Raw genomic sequence first — 20,291 nt, 5'->3', positions numbered from 1 at the left:
CAATAAATATCGAGGGTCTTATTCTGGTGACATGATGATTGATGCTTGGCTGCCGTTTGACAAATAAAAATAAATCTGGCTCTTTTTGTCCATAATAATCTCATCATGTTGGCTATACCCGCACTGTATCTGCCAGCTGTTGGCTAGAGCGCATGTGCCAAGACCAGAATGGGCACATTCGCTATACAACGCAATTTGTTTTGTCACAAAACCATCAGTAGAGTTGAAAATACTATGGAAATCCATTAAACACTGTATTTTTTTTTTTTTCGGTAAATGGGAATTTAACAGCAAAAGTGATTTTTTTGTGCACACCTCATCACACACAGCCTTCTATCCGCAACAAGTCAATTTGATGGTAACACATCTCTGGTGGGAAAATGCACATATTGTTTTCATGCGCATTTTAGAATATTCACATGAAAACCTGTTGCCAATTGGATGGAAACCTAGCAATTGACAACAAAAAAATACAAATGAAATGACTCAGGAAAAACACAGGTGTATTTCTAATTCTGTCAAACACCGATAATACAATGAATGAAATTCAAGGGCACAAGAATAAACACTGGTGGTAAGTTAAAAAAAAGCTATTACTTGACTTTCAAATTGTACACGATTAGTCTTTTAAGGACTATACTGACATAAAAACTCATCTTTGGTTTAATTAGGGAAAGAAAACAGAAAATTCCCTGTCGTACAGGCTGCCATACATTCAAAGGTTAGCAATGAGAATATTTATTAGAATACTGACAAAAAGGCCCATGGACCAATCTATTCAGTTAAAGTTTTAAGATGTTACATTTTTCAAACATATGGGTTTTCCCATCCTATTGATAATGTGAATTTGAAATGCTAACGAGTAGTGCTGGTTCCCTCTGATCACAGCAATGTCAACAGCTACATGGAACCAGACCGTTCTTTAGCCTGCCTGTAGTGTCAGGTCGGTGGGGTTTGTAACTTTGATAATTTTGGAATAGGCAAGCTCAATCAAGCTCAGATACAGTATTTGAAATGATCTGAGATAGTATTTGAACCCAGGCCTGCATGGAACATCCTAAGCACAGCATATAGTACATGTGCAGTATATAGTGGCAGGGTGAATCTCTGCTGTGCCTGGTTACAGTGTGTGTGTGTAGCACTAACTAGCCCTACCCCTGAGAAAAAGACAAGCTTTAGTCTTCTTAGCTTTATTATCTCACCTGATTACAATAGAAGGTAGGAGGCACCGGAACAGATACTGGCCTTGGGGTCCAAACTCCACAGGTCTACTTCTCTAGTCTCTCTCCTATGCTACAACTACAGGGATTTCCTGCGTATGGCGTCGGGCAGCTCAGCTCAGACCTGGAGTTTAACTGGGGACCGTGCCGTCCATCGTGGCCAGCAGGTGGGAAATCTTGGCCCTCTGGGACGGAGTGATGGTCTGGCTCATGTGGATGATGCAGTCCATGGTCACCTCAGGGTTGGCCTGCACCAGGCTAGAATAACAGACACAGTATACACAATAGGATTACTGGTAGTTGCCAGCATATGCACACAGTACATTCAAGTGCGTGTGTGTGTGTGTGTGTGTGTGTGTGTGTGTGTGTGTGTGTGTGTGTGTGTGTGTGTGTGTGTGTGTGTGTGTGTGTGTGTGTGTGTGTACCTGCAGATGTGTTTTAAGGCGTGGTCCCTCTTCAGGTACTTGATGTTCTCTCTGATGGCCGATCGTGTGCCGTCCTCTTTGGTCAAATGTTTCTCCAGCCACTCCACCACAGCTTTATTGTGGTCCCAAAGGTATGCCTGGAAATGTGGCACAGAACCTCATTCTAAAACACTTCTACACACAATGGATTGAAGTGAAATAGATTGTATCTCCCACGCAGTAACCCAACATCTTAAACATTGGACCAAAAATAACTCCTTATGTTCAGAGGGTGACAATTGGGATTACATGTTTCAGACAGGGCTGCTACACTACAATAGCATAACACCACTTGTATCACATGAACAGAGACATTACGTTGTGACATCCATACCTGGACCGTGCCCTCTGTCTCCACAAACCAGCGGCGCAGCATGGACTGGATGTGGCCGTCACTCAGCTCCCGGTTGGCCTGCAGGACTTCACACTTCACCACGCCCTCCAGCAGGAGGCGCCGCAGACGCCAGTAGAAGAAGCTCCGCACGTTCTTCCAGTCCAGGACGTCCTGCATGCGACCACCGGGTTACATAGACCAGAACTGGTTTACATAGACCACCAACGGATTACACATACCACCACCGGGCTACACAGACCACCACCGGGTTACATACACCACCACCGGGTTACATACACCACCACCGGGTTACACAGACCACCACCGGGTTACACAGACCACCACCAGGTTACGTAGACCACCACCGGGTTACATACACCACCACCGGGTTACATACACCACCACCGGGTTACACAGACCACCACCGGGTTACACAGACCACCACCAGGTTACGTAGACCACCACCGGGTTACATACACCACCACCGGGTTACATACACCACCACCGGGTTACACAGACCACCACCGGGTTACACAGACCACCACCGGGTTACGTAGACCACCACCGGGTTACATACACCACCACCGGGTTACACAGACCACCACCGGGTTACACAGACCACCACCAGGTTACGTAGACCACCACCGGGTTACATACACCACCACCGGGTTACATACACCACCACCAGGTTACATAGACCACCACCGGGTTACATACACCACCACCGGGTTACATACACCACCACCAGGTTACATAGACCACCACCGGGTTACATACACCACCACCGGGTTACATACACCACCACCGGGTTACATAGACCACCACCGGGTTACATACACCACCACCGGGTTACATACACCACCACCAGGTTACATACACCACCACCGGGTTACACAGACCACCACCGGGTTACATACACCACCACCGGGTTACGTAGACCACCACCGGGTTACATACACCACCACCACCAGGTTACATACACCACCACCGGGTTACACAGACCACCACCGGGTTACATACACCACCACCGGGTTACATACACCACCACCGGGTTACATACACCACCACCAGGTTACATACACCACCACCGGGTTACATACACCACCACCGGGTTACATACACCACCACCAGGTTACATACACCACCACCGGGTTACACAGACCACCACCAGGTTACCACCAGGTTACATACACCACCACCGGGTTACATACACCACCACCGGGTTACATACACCACCACCAGGTTACATACACCACCACCGGGTTACACAGACCACCACCAGGTTACACAGACCACCACCGGGTTACATACACCACCACCGGGTTACACAGACCACCACCGGGTTACACAGACCACCACCGGGTTACATACACCACCACCAGGTTACATAGACCACCACCGGGTTACATACACCACCACCGGGTTACATACACCACCACCAGGTTACATAGACCACCACCGGGTTATATACACCACCACCAGGTTACACAGACCACCACCGGGTTACATAGACCACCACCGGGTTACATACACCACCACCGGGTTACGTAGACCACCACCGGGTTACATACACCACCACCGGGTTACATAGACCACCACCGGGTTACATAGACCACCACCGGGTTACACAGACCACCACCGGGTTACACAGACCACCACCGGGTTACACAGACCACCACCGGGTTACATAGACCACCACCGGGTTACACAGACCACCACCGGGTTACATACACCACCACCGGGTTACGTAGACCACCACCGGGTTACATACACCACCACCGGGTTACATACACCACCACCAGGTTACATACACCACCACCGGGTTACATACACCACCACCAGGTTACATAGACCACCACCGGGTTACACAGACCACCACCGGGTTACGTAGACCACCACCGGGTTACATACACCACCACCGGGTTACACAGACAATAGAGTGAGAGGGAGGGTCCCATTGCAGGTACAGAGAATAGGACCGGGCATCACACATCTCCTGCCAGCCCTTGTGCTCCCTTTGTATTCTCCTTCAACTTTATTTTGCTTTGCAGTGTTGGCTCTGGCACCTTCCCTTGTTTCATTGACTATCATAACACAGAGTGTTGTTGCAAAACACTGGGAGGAAAGTTGTTTCTTACCGTGATGGCACCCTTCTCCTGCATCCTCCCGGGAGTGTCGTGGAGGTCCACAAACTGCACTGCCACCTGGTGGTAAATGGGCAGTAGGAACTCCTCTCTGGCACTCAGCTTAGCCTCCAGGTCCCGCCGCTGTTTGTCCGTCAGCTCCGGTGTACCTGGCCAGTCAAGAGGATTTATCAGCCAGTGTCTCCAATGGAAAGCGGAACATTTGTGTTTCTTATTGGACAATCCAGGTAGTCTTGTCCTGTTTCAGTCTGTTTCTTTTCGTTTGGTGCCTAATGACCCAGCTGTTTTTCCGAAGGGTTGACGAACCCCTTTGACTCTAGACATGGCAAAACTTCAACAATTGTTATAATGCTAAAGAAAATAAAACATTATGCCTATTGTACATATTATGGGTGGAACTACAGGTACTGTTGTAAGAGTTTACCAAGCTGTTTACCAAGCTGTTCAGCCAGAACGGCGTAGACTGAGTCGATTCGGCGCATGGTCTTCAACAAGTCTTTCCTACGATACTTGATCTCAACAGTGCCCTCTGCTTCGAGCACACCACCCCTGGACAGAGAGTGGGAGAGGTGGAGAGAGAGAGAGAGAGAGAGAGGGGAGAAGAGAGGGAGAGAAGAGGAGAGGGAAGATAAGAAGGGGCGGGTAGAGAAGAGCGGAAGGAAGAGAGAGAGAGAGAGAGAGAGAGAGAGAGAGAGAGAGAGAGAGAGAGAGGGTAAGAGAGCAGCTCATTCACATTGCTGGGAAGCTTCTCTCCTGTGTAAATGTAAAAAGGCCCACCTGCTCTCCCTGTCTGCGTAGAGCTCCATGCACAGAGGGTTGATGGTGGGGTCGATCACCACCCAGGATCCCCCTCTCAGCTCGGCGTGCGGCGGGATGTAGATCAAAACGGGCTGGCGAAACTCACGCAGGCCATCCACAATGTAGGCACCGAACTTCAGCACCTGGTCATACATGTCTGAGAGAGATAGAGAAACGGACGTGCAGTTGTGGTTTTATTTGATTCTATAAATGTTGGGGTGTTTCAGTGGCAGTGAGTGTTCCAGTCAGTACCAGACCTGGGTTCAAATACTATTTGAAATGTTTTAATATTTTGAGCGTTTGCTTTAATCTGCCAGATGGGCATTCCTTGCACTTCTTTAGACTTTTCTATTGGTCCCCTTGCAACAGGCAAGCTCAATCAAGCACAGATACAGTATGTGAAATTATTTTATATAGTATTTGAACCCAGGTTGGCCAGTCCGTACCCTTCATTCCCCCAGAGAAGCCTCTCCAGTTAGCGAACACCATCAGAGGCAGCCGCTCGCGGTTGAAGTCACGGATGGCCTGTGCCGTCTTGAAGGCTGAGTCCGGGAACCACACCTGGCCAGCCTGTTGCACCAGCTGAGAGAGACACACAAAGAGGGATGTTACACTCTGCTGCAGCTGTCGTATGAGTCTGTGTTACCTTGTCAGATCATGTTTCCCTTTTCTAAATGATCAAAGGCATCAAAACTTTATTAATGATGGCTTATTAACAGGTCGCCTTGGCATATGACACAAGCAGGTTCATTACATAATCATTAAAGCACACAACATACACTGAGTGCACAAAAACATTAGAGGGTTGTGCGGACAGTACATCACTGGGTCCGAGCTCCCTGCCATCCAGGACCTCTATATCAGAGCTCCCTGCCATCCAGGACCTCTATATCAGAGCTCCCTGCCATCCAGGACCTCTATATCAGGCGGTTTGAAAAGAAGGCCCGGAAAATCATCAAAGACTCCAACCACCCAAGCCATAGACTATTTTCTCTGCTGCCGCACGACAAGCGATACCAGTGTATCAAGTCTGGCACCAACAGGCTCTTGAACAGCTTCTATCCCCAAGCAATACGACTGATAAATAGATAACAAAATAGCATGGACTATCTGAGTTTACCTTGTATCTTTATTGACCTTTTATTTCAAATCTTTGCAGTCTCTATGCACACACACAGTCACTCCATCATTTTCTCACTCTAACATCATATGCACATACATTTATACTGACTCTAAACACTCGCACACCCACTCACATACAAGCTGCTGCTACTCTGTTTATCTTATAGCCTGTTGCCTAGTCCTCTTACCTCTATACATTTCTACCACCATCACTCCAGTATCCCTGCACATTGTAAATATGGTATTGGAACTGACTTTTTAAATATTTCCTGTATATAGTATGCTTACTTTATTGTGTATTTCATATTACCTGTTCTTATTTCTCATGTGTTTTTTTGTAGTAATACATTGTTATTAATTATTGCATTGTTGGGTTTTGAGTTAGCAAGAAAGGCATTTCACTGTACTTGTGCATGTGACATTAAACTTGAACACCTTCCTAATATTGAGTTGCACCCCATTTTGCCCTCAGAACAGCCTCAATTTGTCAGGGCATGGACTACAAGGTGTCGAAAGCGTTCCACAGGGATGCTGGCCCATGTTGACTCCAATGCTTCCCACAGTTGTGTCAAGTTGGCTGGGTGTCCTTTGGGTGGTGGACCATTCTTGATATACACAGGAAACTGTTGAGCATTAAAAACCCAGCAGCGGTGCAGTTCTTGATACACTCAAACCGGTGCGCCTGGAACCTATTACCATACCCCGTTCAAAGGCACTTAAATCTTTTGTCTTGCCCATTCACCCTCTGAATTTCACACATACACAATCCATGTCTCAATTGTCTCAAGGCTTAAAAATCCTTCTTTAACCTGTCTCCTCCCCTTCATCTACACTGATTGAAGTGGATTTAACAGGTGACATCAATAAGGAATCATAGCGTTCACCTGGATTCACCTGGTCGGTCTATGTCATGGAAAGAGCAGTTGTTCCTAATGTTTTGTACACTCAGTGTACAATGTGGACACTAAGCCACTCACTCTGGCCTCAGAGTCCAAGTTGGCTGGATCGGCCGGGATAGCCACCTCAACGGTGCGTGTTTCCACAGCGATGACACCAATAGGAATCCCTCCTAACCTGTGGTGTTTTTTGTTACAAGTTAGTTGGCAATCTGCATTCCGAGCGCTAACATTTCAGTGATTCCATATCCTGCAGGTATTATGCTTTACATATTGTAAAGATGTATGGGCCTTTATAATGTCATATAATAACACTTCAAATGTTATGTCTCTCTCTCTATGTATCAAAAGCTTTCAACTGACTCAAAATGGCTGGTATTTAGTAAGGATTATTATGAGATTATTATTAGAAAAGTCTTAAAATGCTTTATAACTGCATCATAATGCATTGTACCTGCAGACTTTAAGTAAAGTTTTACCCATATGTCTTCTGTAAGCATTTCTATCACAGAATTAATTATACGATTACAAGTTGCTATTGTGTGTATGTGTGTACAGTACACTCACCTGGCTCTGCCTACCACTACTGTCTGGGCCCAAGACCCCATTACCTCCATGAAGGAGCCATGGTCACAGAATCCACTCTGCCAGGCTCCTTTTACAGCTAAACAGCACAAACAGAGTTTATTTAGTCTTCCACATTAATATGTAAATTGTATTTAATTTTTTTAATGCACTTTAAATACAGTTTTGGTTTTGGTTCGATTCAAAACACAGTACACTACACCGTGGATTCAAAATGATAAGGACATATCCATGTCTGTCAACTCAGGGGGAAATAGAATCTGGGCAGAGTTAAGAGGGTTATGTATGTATGCTGCAGAGTGTGTGTCTCACTGGGGTGGGGCCTCCCGGCCAGTAGCCAGCGGGGGTCATAGGGAGCCTTGGTGGGGGTGAACTCAATCTCCCTCTCCACTGAGTCCTTGGGTGGGATCACCGGCACCGGAGAGTGCTTGTTCTGAAACCAGAGTAGAACAATGTTCTGAGATCTTCTATCTGGGGGTTGGTCGGCCGAGTTCGACCTCTTATGGGACATCTTTAGCCTGGTCCCAGATCTGTTTGTGCTGTCTTGCCAACTTGGCATCTCAGAGTAGAAGTGCTGATCTAGGGGGACCTGATCCTAGATCAGCCCTACTATGAGAAGCTTTATGAATATGGGCTCAAATCTGGGACCAGGCTAGGATGTTCTTTCTCTTCTTCAAATGTACCTTTGGCATAAAGGAGAGCCACTGGAGGATGGTGAAAACGCCCTCAAAGTCATCGGGCACTGTGCTGTGTGTCACCCCGTTGTTGTGCATGATCTGGACGCCTCCCAGCTGGTTGTTGGAGGTGTACACCTCTCGGCCCAGGACCTGCAATGAAAACAGCTCTACTGTCAATGACACTGAAAATACCCCACATATCCAGTGGATTACATTCATCTGGTTCAGATGCTACGCAACAGTCCCAAGTGGTTGAAAAGCAGAAAACATGAATGGTTATTTAAAATAGTTTCACTATTTATGAAATATGAGACTCCTTAAAGGGGTATTTTAGTTAAAAACAGTCTTTTGACATATTCCTCGTCAGTCCACCGCTGATATGGTCTCAAAAGACCATTATACCATTGTATTATCCTAATAGCGGACCTGTGTTTAGTTCTTGGAAAAGTCTCACAGAGTGTCAAAAGCATGATGAATCCAAGCAGACGGGACAGAGGCATACCTTGTTGAGGGCTCCAGCCCCAGTCAGGATGATGTGGGAGTTTTCCACCTGGATGACCCTCTGCCCCAGACGCACCAGATAGGCCCCGATCCCAATGGCACGGCACGTCACCTGCAGTAACCAGGACATAACATGGCTTTAACATAAGCCATGAGGCATGGTAGGCCTAACCACCTGGGGTACCTAACCCCAGACGAAGAGACGTGTGTGTGTGTGTGTGTGTGTGTGTGTGTGCGATGTGCGTGTCTGTGTGTGTGTTGTGGTGATGTGACGTCTCCTCCTGACCATGCTGATGGTGATGATCTCGTCGTAGGCCTGGGACGTCTCCCCGGCGATGGTGCCTGATCCTCTAAGGTTCTCTACCCCCAGTCCCTCCTCGGTCCCTATGATATCAGTGATGATGTACCTGGAGTCCAGCCAATGGGATGGGAGAGTGAGAGAGAGTGAGTCAGCAAATCTCTGGGATAACAAACTGTGTTTGTTGGCTGTGCTATTTGATAAAGGGGTGAATAGCCCCATGTGAAGGGTATGTGTGTTCTACCTGGACTCCCCGTCCTCCTCCACATGGTGGCAGTGGACAGCGTTGGTGGAGCTGATGCGGGTGTAGTCCTGGGGCGTCAGGTACAGATACTTGAAACCCTACAGGTGGAGAAAACAAAACAAACAGTCATCACTCCCAAGGAAGAGGGCTCACACAGTGACAGAGACAGGGCATGTCTGTGTAGAGGGTGATAGTGGTTACAACATGATTACACCTTGCCATTATGCCCCACCGTGAATCTCAATAGCACCACCACTGCTCTGATCACAATTCTGTTTGTCCAACCTACTGTAGCAGACCATGCCACCAGCACATTCTAACAAACAGTTGTGCTAGGTGTAGGTTTACCAGAGATGCCATGCAGAGGGAAGGAATACAGGTAAGTCAGAATCTTATTTGTTTTGGATTACCATGGCGTCTGCTGCAGCAAATGAATTACATTTTGAATGAGTATTTCCAGCGAGTGTATTTTCTTTCCCCTTTTCCAGCATGGTATGCCCTTAAAAGTCTCAACCCTGCACCCAAATACCTTTTTACAATGACTATTGAGTTGAGCACGTCAATACTTAAATGGTCTGGCATAGAGTCTACTGGTAAGTAGTGCCCGGTGATAAGTCACCTTATAAGGGTCCTGGGGGTCGATCCAGGCCACCTGGAACATATGTCGTATCTCCTCGGCCAGGCCAATGCGCGCCCCGCTGTTGGCTGAGATGTAGATGCGTGGAATGCCCTCGTCCCGGGCCAGCTCCGACGCCCGCAGGAAAAGCTGGTCCTCCTGGGGCCCGAACGAGCCAATCATGTAGGTGATGTCATTGCAGATGACGATGATGTCACGGCCCTCAGGATACTCCGCCGTCTTCATCCTCATCCGGAAGACTACCATTCCCACCTGGGAGGGAGAGCGGGGAGAGAGAGTGAAGAAGGGTATATGCAATTGCCATGAGGTTTTAGGACAACATAGGGGATTTAAAAGAAATAGGGTCCTGCTGTTCTCTGTTTTAGTTCCTTCCAATCCACGTGAGCATGCCATGTGTTCTACCTGGTTATCTCCAGGCAGGCGGTTCATCTGCACCAGTCGGTTCTGGGAGTCCAGCACCAGCTCAGTGCACATCAGCATGTCTTTAGGGTAACTGTCCCCTGGACCCCACAGCTTAAAGAGGGCCTATGAGACACAAAAGGTAAAACGTGGGTTAAAAAGAAATACAGCCCGCACAGTTTAAACAAAGGAAGGATCAAGTGTCAAAACGTTTTTACAGTGAGAGGGAGAGAGAGAAAAAGAGAGAGAGAGAAAGAGTGAGAAAGCGAGAGAGAAAGAGAGCGAGAGAGGCACCCCACCTGTCGGAACATCTCAGGGAAGTCGTAGACGTAGGTGGTGCCCAGGGTCTGGGCCTGGAAGCGTTTGGACTGCAGCAGGTCCTTGGTGACATAGGGATGGTTGATGAGCATGCCATGTAAAGGGCCCTGCTTGTCGTCGTATGACTGGAACATGATCTAGAGATCAGAACGGCGATGGAGGTCAGAGGTCAGCAGCAGCTGATTGCATTGAATTGATAGAGAAACTTAAATAGAAAGTGCTTATCAATGATTTGTGAAGCATCTAGTCTTTATGAAGTCTTTATGAATGCCCTATGAAACCTTTATTAATTGTAGAATCTTTACTCCTGCACTGCTTATTCAACATCATTTATCTGGCTGTGCAGTGTGTACCAATCTGTGCACACTGGCTGTGAGTGGCAATTTCCTGTAGCTCCAGTAAGCCAGTGAGCTGATCCTGTTTATAGTGCTCTTCCTGATATACCTACCTGTCCTGTTGTGGGGTCTGTGACTTCCTTATATAGGCTGATGTCCAGATTGTAGCCCGACTCGTTGGTGAGGAACAGGTGGATGGGGATGGCGGTCCCGGTGGGCGTCAGCAAAATGTTGATCTTCAACTCGGCCTGGAGCACCCGGAGCTTCCACAGCCTACAGCCGTAACGCATCACCATGGCGCGCACTGACTCCTCAATCTAAAAGGGGGAAGGGGGTGAGAGAGGACACAGAGAGGCAACACATACTGTATGGTTCATATACACATTATGTCAAATCAAATCAATTTACTACACAACAAACATAAGAGGATAAAAAACAAAAGAATAACAATAAAAACTGAAAGACTAAAAAGCACCCTAAGGAAAAGCAAAGCTAAAAAGGTGTGTTTTAAGATCTCTTTTAAATATGTCCACAGTTTCGGCCCCCATCAGGTTCTCTGGCTGGGGGCATAGTAACTAAAGGCTGCCTCTCCATGCCTCTTGGTCCTAGGCTTTGGGATAGTTAAAAGGCCAGTGCCACAGGACCTGAGGGACCTACTGGGTACATAACTCAAAAGCATGTCTGATATGTATTGGGGTGCACAATCGTGGATTGATTTAAAAACCAATAGAACCGGTGTAATTTGTGCTCTCAGTCTGGTCTTGGTCAGTACCCGTGCTGCAACAGTCTGTACAGTCTGCAGTTGACCAATGGCTTTCTTGGGTAGACCAGACAGGAGAGCATTACATTAGTCAAATCTGCTTGTAATAAAAGCATGGATGAGTCTCTCTGTATCAGCCTGAGATAGAAACGGCCGCACCTTGGCAATGTTCCTCAGGTGGTAAAAAGCTATTTTGGTCACATTCCTAATGTGTGATTCGAAATTGAGTTCAGAACCTAACATGACACCTATGTTTTTGGACCTGGTGTTTTATCTTTATTGCCTGTTAATTAAAATGTGGGGCCAGATTCTCTCTCTGTGCTTTGGCTCCAATAATAAGTACATCAGTATTGTCTTAATTTAGCTGGAGGAAGTTGTGAGCCATCCAAGTATCTAAATCATTAATACAGTCTAATAATTTAACTGTCGAGCTAAAATCCTCTGGTGGCACAGAAATGTAAAGCTGTGTATCTGTCACGCCCTGGCTCTGGGGACTCTTATATGTTGAGCCAGGGTGTGTAGGGTCTATGTTTTGTGTTCTATGTTCAGTTTCTAGTTCATGTGTTTTCTATGTTGGCCGGGGTGGTTCTCAATCAGAGGCAACGAGAATCAGCTGTTGCTTGTTGTCTCTGATTGGGAACCATACTTAGGCAGCCTGTTGTGCACTTGTGTTTTGTGGGATCTTGTTCCGTGTTGGTTTGTATTGTTAACCGAGGACTTCACGTTTCGTTTGGTTGTTTTGTATTTTGTATCGTGTTGCCAGTACACTATTAAAAAGATGTACGCATAGCACGCTGCGCCTTGGTCCAATCATTATGACGATCGTGACGGTATCGTCTGCGTAGCAGTGAAAATCAATCCCTTTCCACTAGATGTTGGAACATTGCTGCGGGGACTTGCTTCCCTTCAGCCACAAGAGCATTAGTGAGGTCGGGCGATTAGGCCTGGCTCGCAGTCGGCGTTCCAATTCATCCCAAAGGTGTTCGATGGGGTTGAGGTCAGGGCTCTGTGCAGGCCAGTCAAGTTCATCCACACCGATCTCAACAAACCATTTCAGTATGGACCTCACTTTGTGCATGGGGGCATTGTCATGCTGAAACAGGAAAGGGCCTTTCCCAAACTGTTGCCACAAAGTTGGAAGCACTGAATCGTATAGAATGTCATAGTAGGCTGTAACGTTAAGATTTCCCTTCACTGGAACTAAGGGGCCTAGCCCGAACCATGAAAAACAGCCTCAGACCATTATTCCTCTTCCACCAAACTTTACAGTTGACACTATGCATTGGGGCAGATAGCGTTCTCCTGGCATCCGCCAAACCCAGATTCGTCCGTCGGACTGCCAGATGGTGAAGCGTGATTCCTCACTCCAGAGAACGCATTTCCACTGCTCCAGAATCCAATGGCGGCGAGCTTTACACCACTCCAGCCGACGCTTGGCATTGTGCATGGTGATCTTAGGCTTGTGTGCGGTTGCTCGGCCATGGAAACCCATTTCATGAAGCTCCCGACGAACAGTTCTTGTGCTGACGTTGCTTCCAGAGGCAGTTTGGAACTCGGTAGTGAGTGTTGCAACCAAGGACAGGCAATTTTTACACTACGCACTTCAGCACTCTGCGGTCCCGTTCTGTGAGCTTGTGTGGCCTACCACTTCGCGGCTGAGCCGTTGTTGCTCCTAGACGTTTCTACTTCACAATAACAGCACTTACATTTGACCGGGGCAGCTCTAGCAAGGCAGAAATTTGACAAACTGACTTGTTGGAAAGGTAGCATCCTATGACGGTGCCACGTTGAAAGTCAATGAGCTCTTCAGTAAGGCCATTCTACTGCCAATGTTTGTCTATGGAGATTGCATGGTTGTGTGCTCGATGTTATACACGTCAGCAACGGGTGTGGCTGAAATAGCCGATCTCCACTCATTTGAAGGGGTGTCCACATACTTCTGTATACAGTTGAAGTCTGAAGTTTACATACACTTAGGTTGGAGTCATTATAACTCGTTTTTCAACCACTCCACAAATTTCTTGTTAACAAACTATAGTTTTGGCAAGTCGGTGCATGACACAAGTAAATTTTCCAACAATTGTTTACAGACAGATTATTTCACTTATAATTCACTGTATCACAATTCCAGTGGGTCAGAAGTTTACATACACTAAGTTGTCTGTGCCTTTAAACAGCTTGGAAAATTCCAGAAAATGATGTCATGGCTTTAGAAACTTCTGATAGGCTCATTGACATCATTTGAGTCAATTGGAGGTGTACCTGTGGATGTATTTCAAGGCCTACCTTCAAACTCAGTGTCTCTTTGCTTGACATCATGGGAAAATCAAAAGAAATCAGCCAAGACCTCGGACAAAAAATTGTAGACCTCCACAAGTCTGGTTCATCCTTGGGAGTGTCACGGTTTCGGCCGAGGCTGCCTCTCTTCCTTGCTCGGGCAGGCTTCGGCGTTCGTCGTCTCCGGAATACTAGCTGCCACCGTTGCATGTTTCTATGTTCGTTTGCTTTTGTCTGTTTGTTGTGACACCTGTTATCGTTTAGTGTAATTAGTGTCCTATAAGTTCTCGTTGTGTTTGTCTAGCGTTGTGTGTGATTGCTTTATTTCTGTCGTGCGTTGCTGGACGTGTATACTATATCGCTCGGTTGAGCTATTCTCCACTGTGTTGGAGCGTTTGACGCACCTGTGTAGTGCGCCCGTTTTGTTTTGTCGCCTACGTGCGGAGTTTTGCCTTCGGGCAAGTTTGTTCATTTTCCCTTGTGGATTTTCACTAAAGTCTTTTGGACTGTACTTCGGTGTCCTGCGCTTGATTCCACCACTACACCCACCTACAGCATCACTGACAAAATCACACACCTTCAAGAATGGAATCAGCAGGAGCCGCAGCAGCACAGGCGACGCTGGAGGACAGGGTCCGCGAACAGAGTGACCAGATCCTGCGGATGGGGTCCGCACTGCAGGAGGTGATCACCACCATCCGAGGCTGGGAGACCCGAGGGACTTCTCCACCGCCATCCTCCCTGCCAGCACCATCGGCAAGTCAGCCCATTCCCGCTCCGGAACCCAGAGGAGTTCGACTCTCGCTCCCGAGGGCCTACGATGGGACCGCGGCCGGGTGTCAGGGATTCCTTCTCCAGGTGGAGCTTTACCTGGCCACCGTGCACCCGGCGCCCTCGGGACACGAGAGCGTGTCCGCCTGATCTCCTGCCTTTCCGGGAAGGCGTTGGAATGGGCCAACGCAGAGTGGAGGAGAATCGACGCGAACACCATCACCTACGACGAGTTCTCCCGCCGCTTCAGGGCGGTGTTTGACCATCCCCGGAGGGAGAGCGGCGGGGGAGCGTCTGGTCTGCCTCCGGCAGGGGAAGAGGAGTGCCCAAGAGTTCGCCTTGGAATTCCGTACTCTAGCGGCGGATGCAGGGTGGAATGAGCGGGCTCTCATCGATCACTACCGATGTAGTCTACGCGAGGACGTCCGTAGGGAGCTGGCCTGTAGGGACACCAGCCTCTCGTTCGACCAGTTGGTCGACATGTCCATCAGGCTGGATAACCTGCTAGCTACCCGCGGACGTCCCCGAGGGGGTCCGTCCATTTCACCCTCCAGCGCCTCCGAGCCGTGCCCCATGGAGCTCGGGGCGCTGGCGCTAGAGAGAGGAGGGGTCGGCTTACGAGGGGGCCCATCTCCTGCACCAACTGTGGTCGGGAGGACACACCGCGGCTAGGTGCTGGGGATGGCCTCCTAGGGGAGAGGACGACAGGTCCCGCACTGGGGAGTCCTTCCAGGTGAGTAGGCGCCCCACTCACCCAGAGCTCTCTGTTGCACATTTCTGTATACCTGTGCGTTTTCCACAGGTAGCACCTCATTCCCAGCATAAGGCGCTGGTAGATTCAGGCGCGGCTGGGAATTTTGTTGATAAGAAGTTTTGTTTAGACTTAGGGATTCCCCTTCTTCCTGTTGACGTCCCCTTCCCCGTTCATGCCCTAGATAGCCGTCCGTTGGGTGCGGGCTTGATCAGGGAGGTCACTGCGCCACTTAGGATGTGTGCGCAGGGGGGTCATCAGGAGATGATCCAGCTATTTCTGATCGACTCGCCTGCGTATCCGGTGGTGCTGGGCATGCCCTGGTTGAGTACCCATAACCCATCTATTTCGTGGCAGGAGAGGGCTCTGATGGAGTGGTCTGCCCAGTGTGTGGGTCGATGTTTAGGCGTTTCCGTAGGGGCTACCTCGGTGGAGAGTCCAAACCAGGTGCCCGCATTGCACGTTCCCCCCGAGTATGGGGATTTGGCTATTGTGTTCAGTAAGTCGAGGGCGACGCAGTTGCCTCCCCATAGGCAGGGAGATTGTGCGATAGACCTCCAGGCAGGAGCTGCGCTCCCACGGAGCCATGTGTATCCTCTGTCTCAGGAGGAGAAGAGAGCTATGGAGACGTACATAGACGAATCTCTGAGACAAGGATACATACGGCCCTCCACTTCCCCTGCGTCCTCGAGTTTCTTTTTTGTGAAGAAAAAGGATGGAGGATTACGCCCGTGCATTGATTACCGTGGTCTCAATCAGATCACGGTGAAGTACAGTTATCCACTCCCGCTGATTGCGACCATGACGGAGTCATTGCACGGGGCGCGTTTCTTCACTAAATTAGATCTCAGGAGCGCGTACAACTTGGTGCGCATTAGGGAGGGCGATGAATGGAAGACAGCCTTTAGTACCACCTCGGGCCATTACGAGTATCTCGTCATGCCATACGGGTTGATGAACGCTCCTTCAGTTTTCCAATCGTTCGTGGATGAGATCTTCAGGGACATGCAGGGGCAGGGGGGTGGTCGTGTACATCGATGACATTCTCGTGTACTCGCCTACCCGAGTCGAGCATGTGGCCCTGGTGCGCCGGAGTGTTGCGGAGGCTGTTGGAGCACGACCTGTATGTCAAGGCAGAGAAGTGTCTGTTCTTCCAGGAGTCGGTCTCCTTTTTGGGTTATCAGTTGTCTGCGTCAGGGGTGAAGATGGAGGTAGACCGGGTGTCGGCCGTGCGTAATTGGCAAACGCCAACCACTGTGAAGGAGGTGCAGCAGTTTTTGGGGTTTGCGAATTATTACCGGAGGTTTATCTGGGGTTTTGGACAGGTGGCAGCTCCCATAACGTCTCTTTTGAAGGGGGGTCCGGTGCGTCTGCAGTGGTCAGCCGAGGCGGACAGGGCGTTTGGGAGGCTGAAGGACCTGTTTACCTCGGCTCCGGTGCTGGCGCATCCGGATCCCTATTTGCCATTTCAGGTAGAGGTGGACGCGTCAGAGGCCGGGTATAGGAGCCGTGCTGTCGCAACGGTCCGGCGCGCCACCTAAACTCCGCCCCTGTGCCTTCTATTCCAAGAAGCTCAGTCCGGCGGAGCGAAACTATGACGTGGGGGACAGGGAGCTGTTAGCCGTAGTACAGGCCCTAAAGGTGTGGAGGCACTGGCTTGAGGGGGCTCAACACCTTTTCCTCATTTTGACGGACCACCGTAACCTGGAGTACATCCGGGCAGCGAGGAGGCTGAACCCTCGCCAGGCGAGGTGGAATATGTTTTTGACCCGGTTCACATTTAAGATCACGTACATCCCTGGGTCACAGAACGGTAAGGCAGACGCACTGTTTCGGCGGTATGACACGGAGGAGAGGTCCGTGGAGCCCACTCCCATACTGCCGGAGTCGTGTCTGGTGGCACCGGGTAGTGTGGGAGGTCGATGCTGAACTCGAGCGGGCGTTACGCACCGACCCTAGTCCACCGCAATGCCCGGAGGGTCGGAAGTACGTTCCGCTCGAGGTTCGGGATCGATTGATCTATTGGGCTCACACGTCACCCTCCTCTGGACACCCTGGTATCGGCCGGACAGTGCACTGTCTTAGTGCCAAGTACTGGTGGCCCACGTTGGCGAGGGATGTGAGGGTTTATGTTTCCTCCTGCTCGGTGTGCGCCCAGTGTAAGGCGCCTAGACATCTGCCTAGGGGTAAGTTACTACCCCTGCCCGTTCCACAACGACCATGGTCTCACCTCTCAGTGGATTTCCTCACTGACCTTCCTCCTTCACAGGGGAATACCACTATACTGGTCGTTGTGGACCGTTTTTCTAAGGCCTGTCGTTTGCTCCCTATGCCGGGCCTTCCTACTGCCCTGCAAACCGCCGAAGCACTATTCACCCATGTGTTCCGGCACTACGGGGTACCCGAGGATATTGTGTCTGATCGAGGTCCCAAATTTACCTCCAGAGTCTGGAGAGCTTTTATGGAGCGGTTGGGGGTCTCGGTGAGCCTCACCTCGGGTTACCACCCGGAGAGTAATGGGCAGGTGGAACGCGTGAACCAGGATGTGGGGAGGTTTCTTAGAACATACTGCCAGGATCGGCCGGAGGAGTGGGCAGATCGTTCCCTGGGCCGAAATGGCCCAGAATTCCCTACGCCATTCCTCCACTAACCTAACCCCTTTTCAATGTGTGTTAGGTTACCAGCCGGTTCTGGCACCTTGGCAGCAGAGCCAGATCGAGGCTCCTGCGGTGGATGAGTGGGCGCGGCGCTCGGAGGAGACATGGAACGCTGCACACGTCCACCTGCAGCGGGCCCCTCCGTCGTCATAAGGCGAGCGCCGATCTCCACCGCAGTGAGGGACCGGTGTACGCACCTGGTGATCGAGTCTGGCTCTCTACCAGAAACCTGCCCCTCCGCCTGCCCTGTCGGAAACTGGGTCGGCGGTTTGTAGGGCCATTTAAAGTCCTGAGAAGGTTGAACGAGGTGTGTTACAAATTACAACTACCTGTTGAATATAAAAGTATTAACCCCTCGTTCCATGTGTCTCTTCTCAGGCCGGTGGTAGCTGGCCCACTCCAAGAAAGTGAGATCAGGGAGACTCCTCCGCCCCCATTGGACATCGAGGGGGCACCGGCGTACTCCGTGCGGTCCATCTTGGATTCGAGACGTCGGATGGGGGGTCTCCAATATCTAGTGGAGTGGGAGGGGTACGGTCCGGAGGAACGGTGCTGGGTGCCGAGGAGAGACATTTTGGACCCGTCTCTCCTGACGGAATTCCATCGTGGGCACCCGACGCACCCTGCTCCGCGTCCTCCTGGTCGTCCCCGAGGCCGGAGTCGGCGCACGTCTGGAGCCGCGCGTCAAGGGGGGGGGGTACTGTCACGGTTTCGGCCGAGGCTGCCTCTCTTCCTTGCTCGGGCAGGCTTCGGCGTTCGTCGTCTCCGGAATACTAGCTGCCACCGTTGCATGTTTCTATGTTCGTTTGCTTTTGTCTGTTTGTTGTGACACCTGTTATCGTTTAGTGTAATTAGTGTCCTATAAGTTCTCGTTGTGTTTGTCTAGCGTTGTGTGTGATTGCTTTATTTCTGTCGTGCGTTGCTGGACGTGTATACTATATCGCTCGGTTGAGCTATTCTCCACTGTGTTGGAGCGTTTGACGCACCTGTGTAGTGCGCCCGTTTTGTTTTGTCGCCTACGTGCGGAGTTTTGCCTTCGGGCAAGTTTGTTCATTTTCCCTTGTGGATTTTCACTAAAGTCTTTTGGACTGTACTTCGGTGTCCTGCGCTTGATTCCACCACTACACCCACCTACAGCATCACTGACAGGGAGCAATTTCCAAACGCCTGAAGGTACCACGTTCATCTGTACAAACAATAGTACACAAGTATAAACACCATGGGACCACGCAGCCGTCATACCGCTCAGGAAGGAGACGCATTCTGTCTCCTAGAGATGAACGTACTTTGGTGCAAAAAGTGCAACTCAATCCCAGAACAACAGCAAAGGACCTTGTGAAGATGCTGGAGGAAACAGGTACAAAAGTATCTAGATCCAAAGTAAAAAGAGTCCTATATCGACATAACCTGAAAGGCTGCTCAGCAAGGAAGAAGCCACTGCTCCAAAACCGCCATAAAAAAGCCAGACTATGGTTTGCAACTGCACATGGGGACAAAGATCTTACTTTTTGGAGAAATGTCCTCTGGTCTGATTAAACAAAAATAGAACTGTTTGGCCATAATGACCATCGTTATGTTTGGAGGAAAAAGGGGGGTGCTTTGCTGCAGGAGGGACTGCTGCACTTCACAAAATAGATGGCATCATGAGGAAGGGAAATTATGTGGATATATTGAAGCTTGGTCGCAAATGGGTCTTCGAAATGGACAATGACCCCAAGCATACTTCCAAAGTTGTGGCAAAATGGCTTAAGGACAACAAAGTCAAGGTTTTGGAGTGGCCATCACAAAGCCCTGACCTCAATCCTATAGAAAATTTGTGGGCAGAACTGAAAAAGCATGTGCGAGGAAGGAGGCCTACGAACCTGACTCAGTTACACCAGCTCTGTCAGGAGGAATGGGCCAAAATTCACCCAACTTATTGTGGGAAGCTTGTGGAAGGCTACTCGAAACGTTTGACCCAAGTTAAACAATTTAAAGGCAATGCTACCAAATACTAGGACAGAGAGCTGTTTGGCATCTGTGTTGGCTCTAAGATCATTTACCACTTTAACTAAGGCCACCGTCATGTACGATTATTCACTTCTTAACTCCTGAAACACAATC

General features: G+C 49.5%; 1 protein-coding gene across 1 annotated transcript in view; it reads right to left on the bottom strand.

Annotated features, from left to right (window-relative positions):
• Window positions 1–486: 486 nt before the first annotated feature.
• LOC121584521 (acetyl-CoA carboxylase 2) overlaps window positions 487–20,291 on the bottom strand; it is a 45,267-nt gene continuing 25,462 nt past the window's right edge. Inside the window, exons 35-52 of the mRNA XM_041900441.2 lie at window positions 11,086–11,289; window positions 10,619–10,774; window positions 10,323–10,445; window positions 9,903–10,172; window positions 9,284–9,381; window positions 9,028–9,148; window positions 8,743–8,853; window positions 8,247–8,390; window positions 7,876–7,996; window positions 7,546–7,642; window positions 7,060–7,156; window positions 5,407–5,542; window positions 4,940–5,117; window positions 4,599–4,711; window positions 4,157–4,311; window positions 2,019–2,189; window positions 1,646–1,782; window positions 487–1,478 (exon numbers count right to left, since the gene is read on the bottom strand). Of these exons, the coding sequence (XP_041756375.1) occupies window positions 1,352–1,478; window positions 1,646–1,782; window positions 2,019–2,189; window positions 4,157–4,311; window positions 4,599–4,711; window positions 4,940–5,117; window positions 5,407–5,542; window positions 7,060–7,156; window positions 7,546–7,642; window positions 7,876–7,996; window positions 8,247–8,390; window positions 8,743–8,853; window positions 9,028–9,148; window positions 9,284–9,381; window positions 9,903–10,172; window positions 10,323–10,445; window positions 10,619–10,774; window positions 11,086–11,289 (2,559 nt within the window). The 3' untranslated portion in view covers window positions 487–1,351. The remainder of the gene's footprint in view (window positions 1,479–1,645; window positions 1,783–2,018; window positions 2,190–4,156; window positions 4,312–4,598; window positions 4,712–4,939; window positions 5,118–5,406; window positions 5,543–7,059; window positions 7,157–7,545; window positions 7,643–7,875; window positions 7,997–8,246; window positions 8,391–8,742; window positions 8,854–9,027; window positions 9,149–9,283; window positions 9,382–9,902; window positions 10,173–10,322; window positions 10,446–10,618; window positions 10,775–11,085; window positions 11,290–20,291) is intronic.

Source organism: Coregonus clupeaformis, chromosome 16, assembly GCF_020615455.1.
Source record: "Coregonus clupeaformis isolate EN_2021a chromosome 16, ASM2061545v1, whole genome shotgun sequence".
In the NCBI taxonomy this organism is placed as follows: domain Eukaryota; kingdom Metazoa; phylum Chordata; class Actinopteri; order Salmoniformes; family Salmonidae; genus Coregonus; species Coregonus clupeaformis.
The sequence above is the reverse complement of the archived record's forward strand: the minus strand, read 5'-3'. Positions and strand labels throughout refer to the sequence as shown.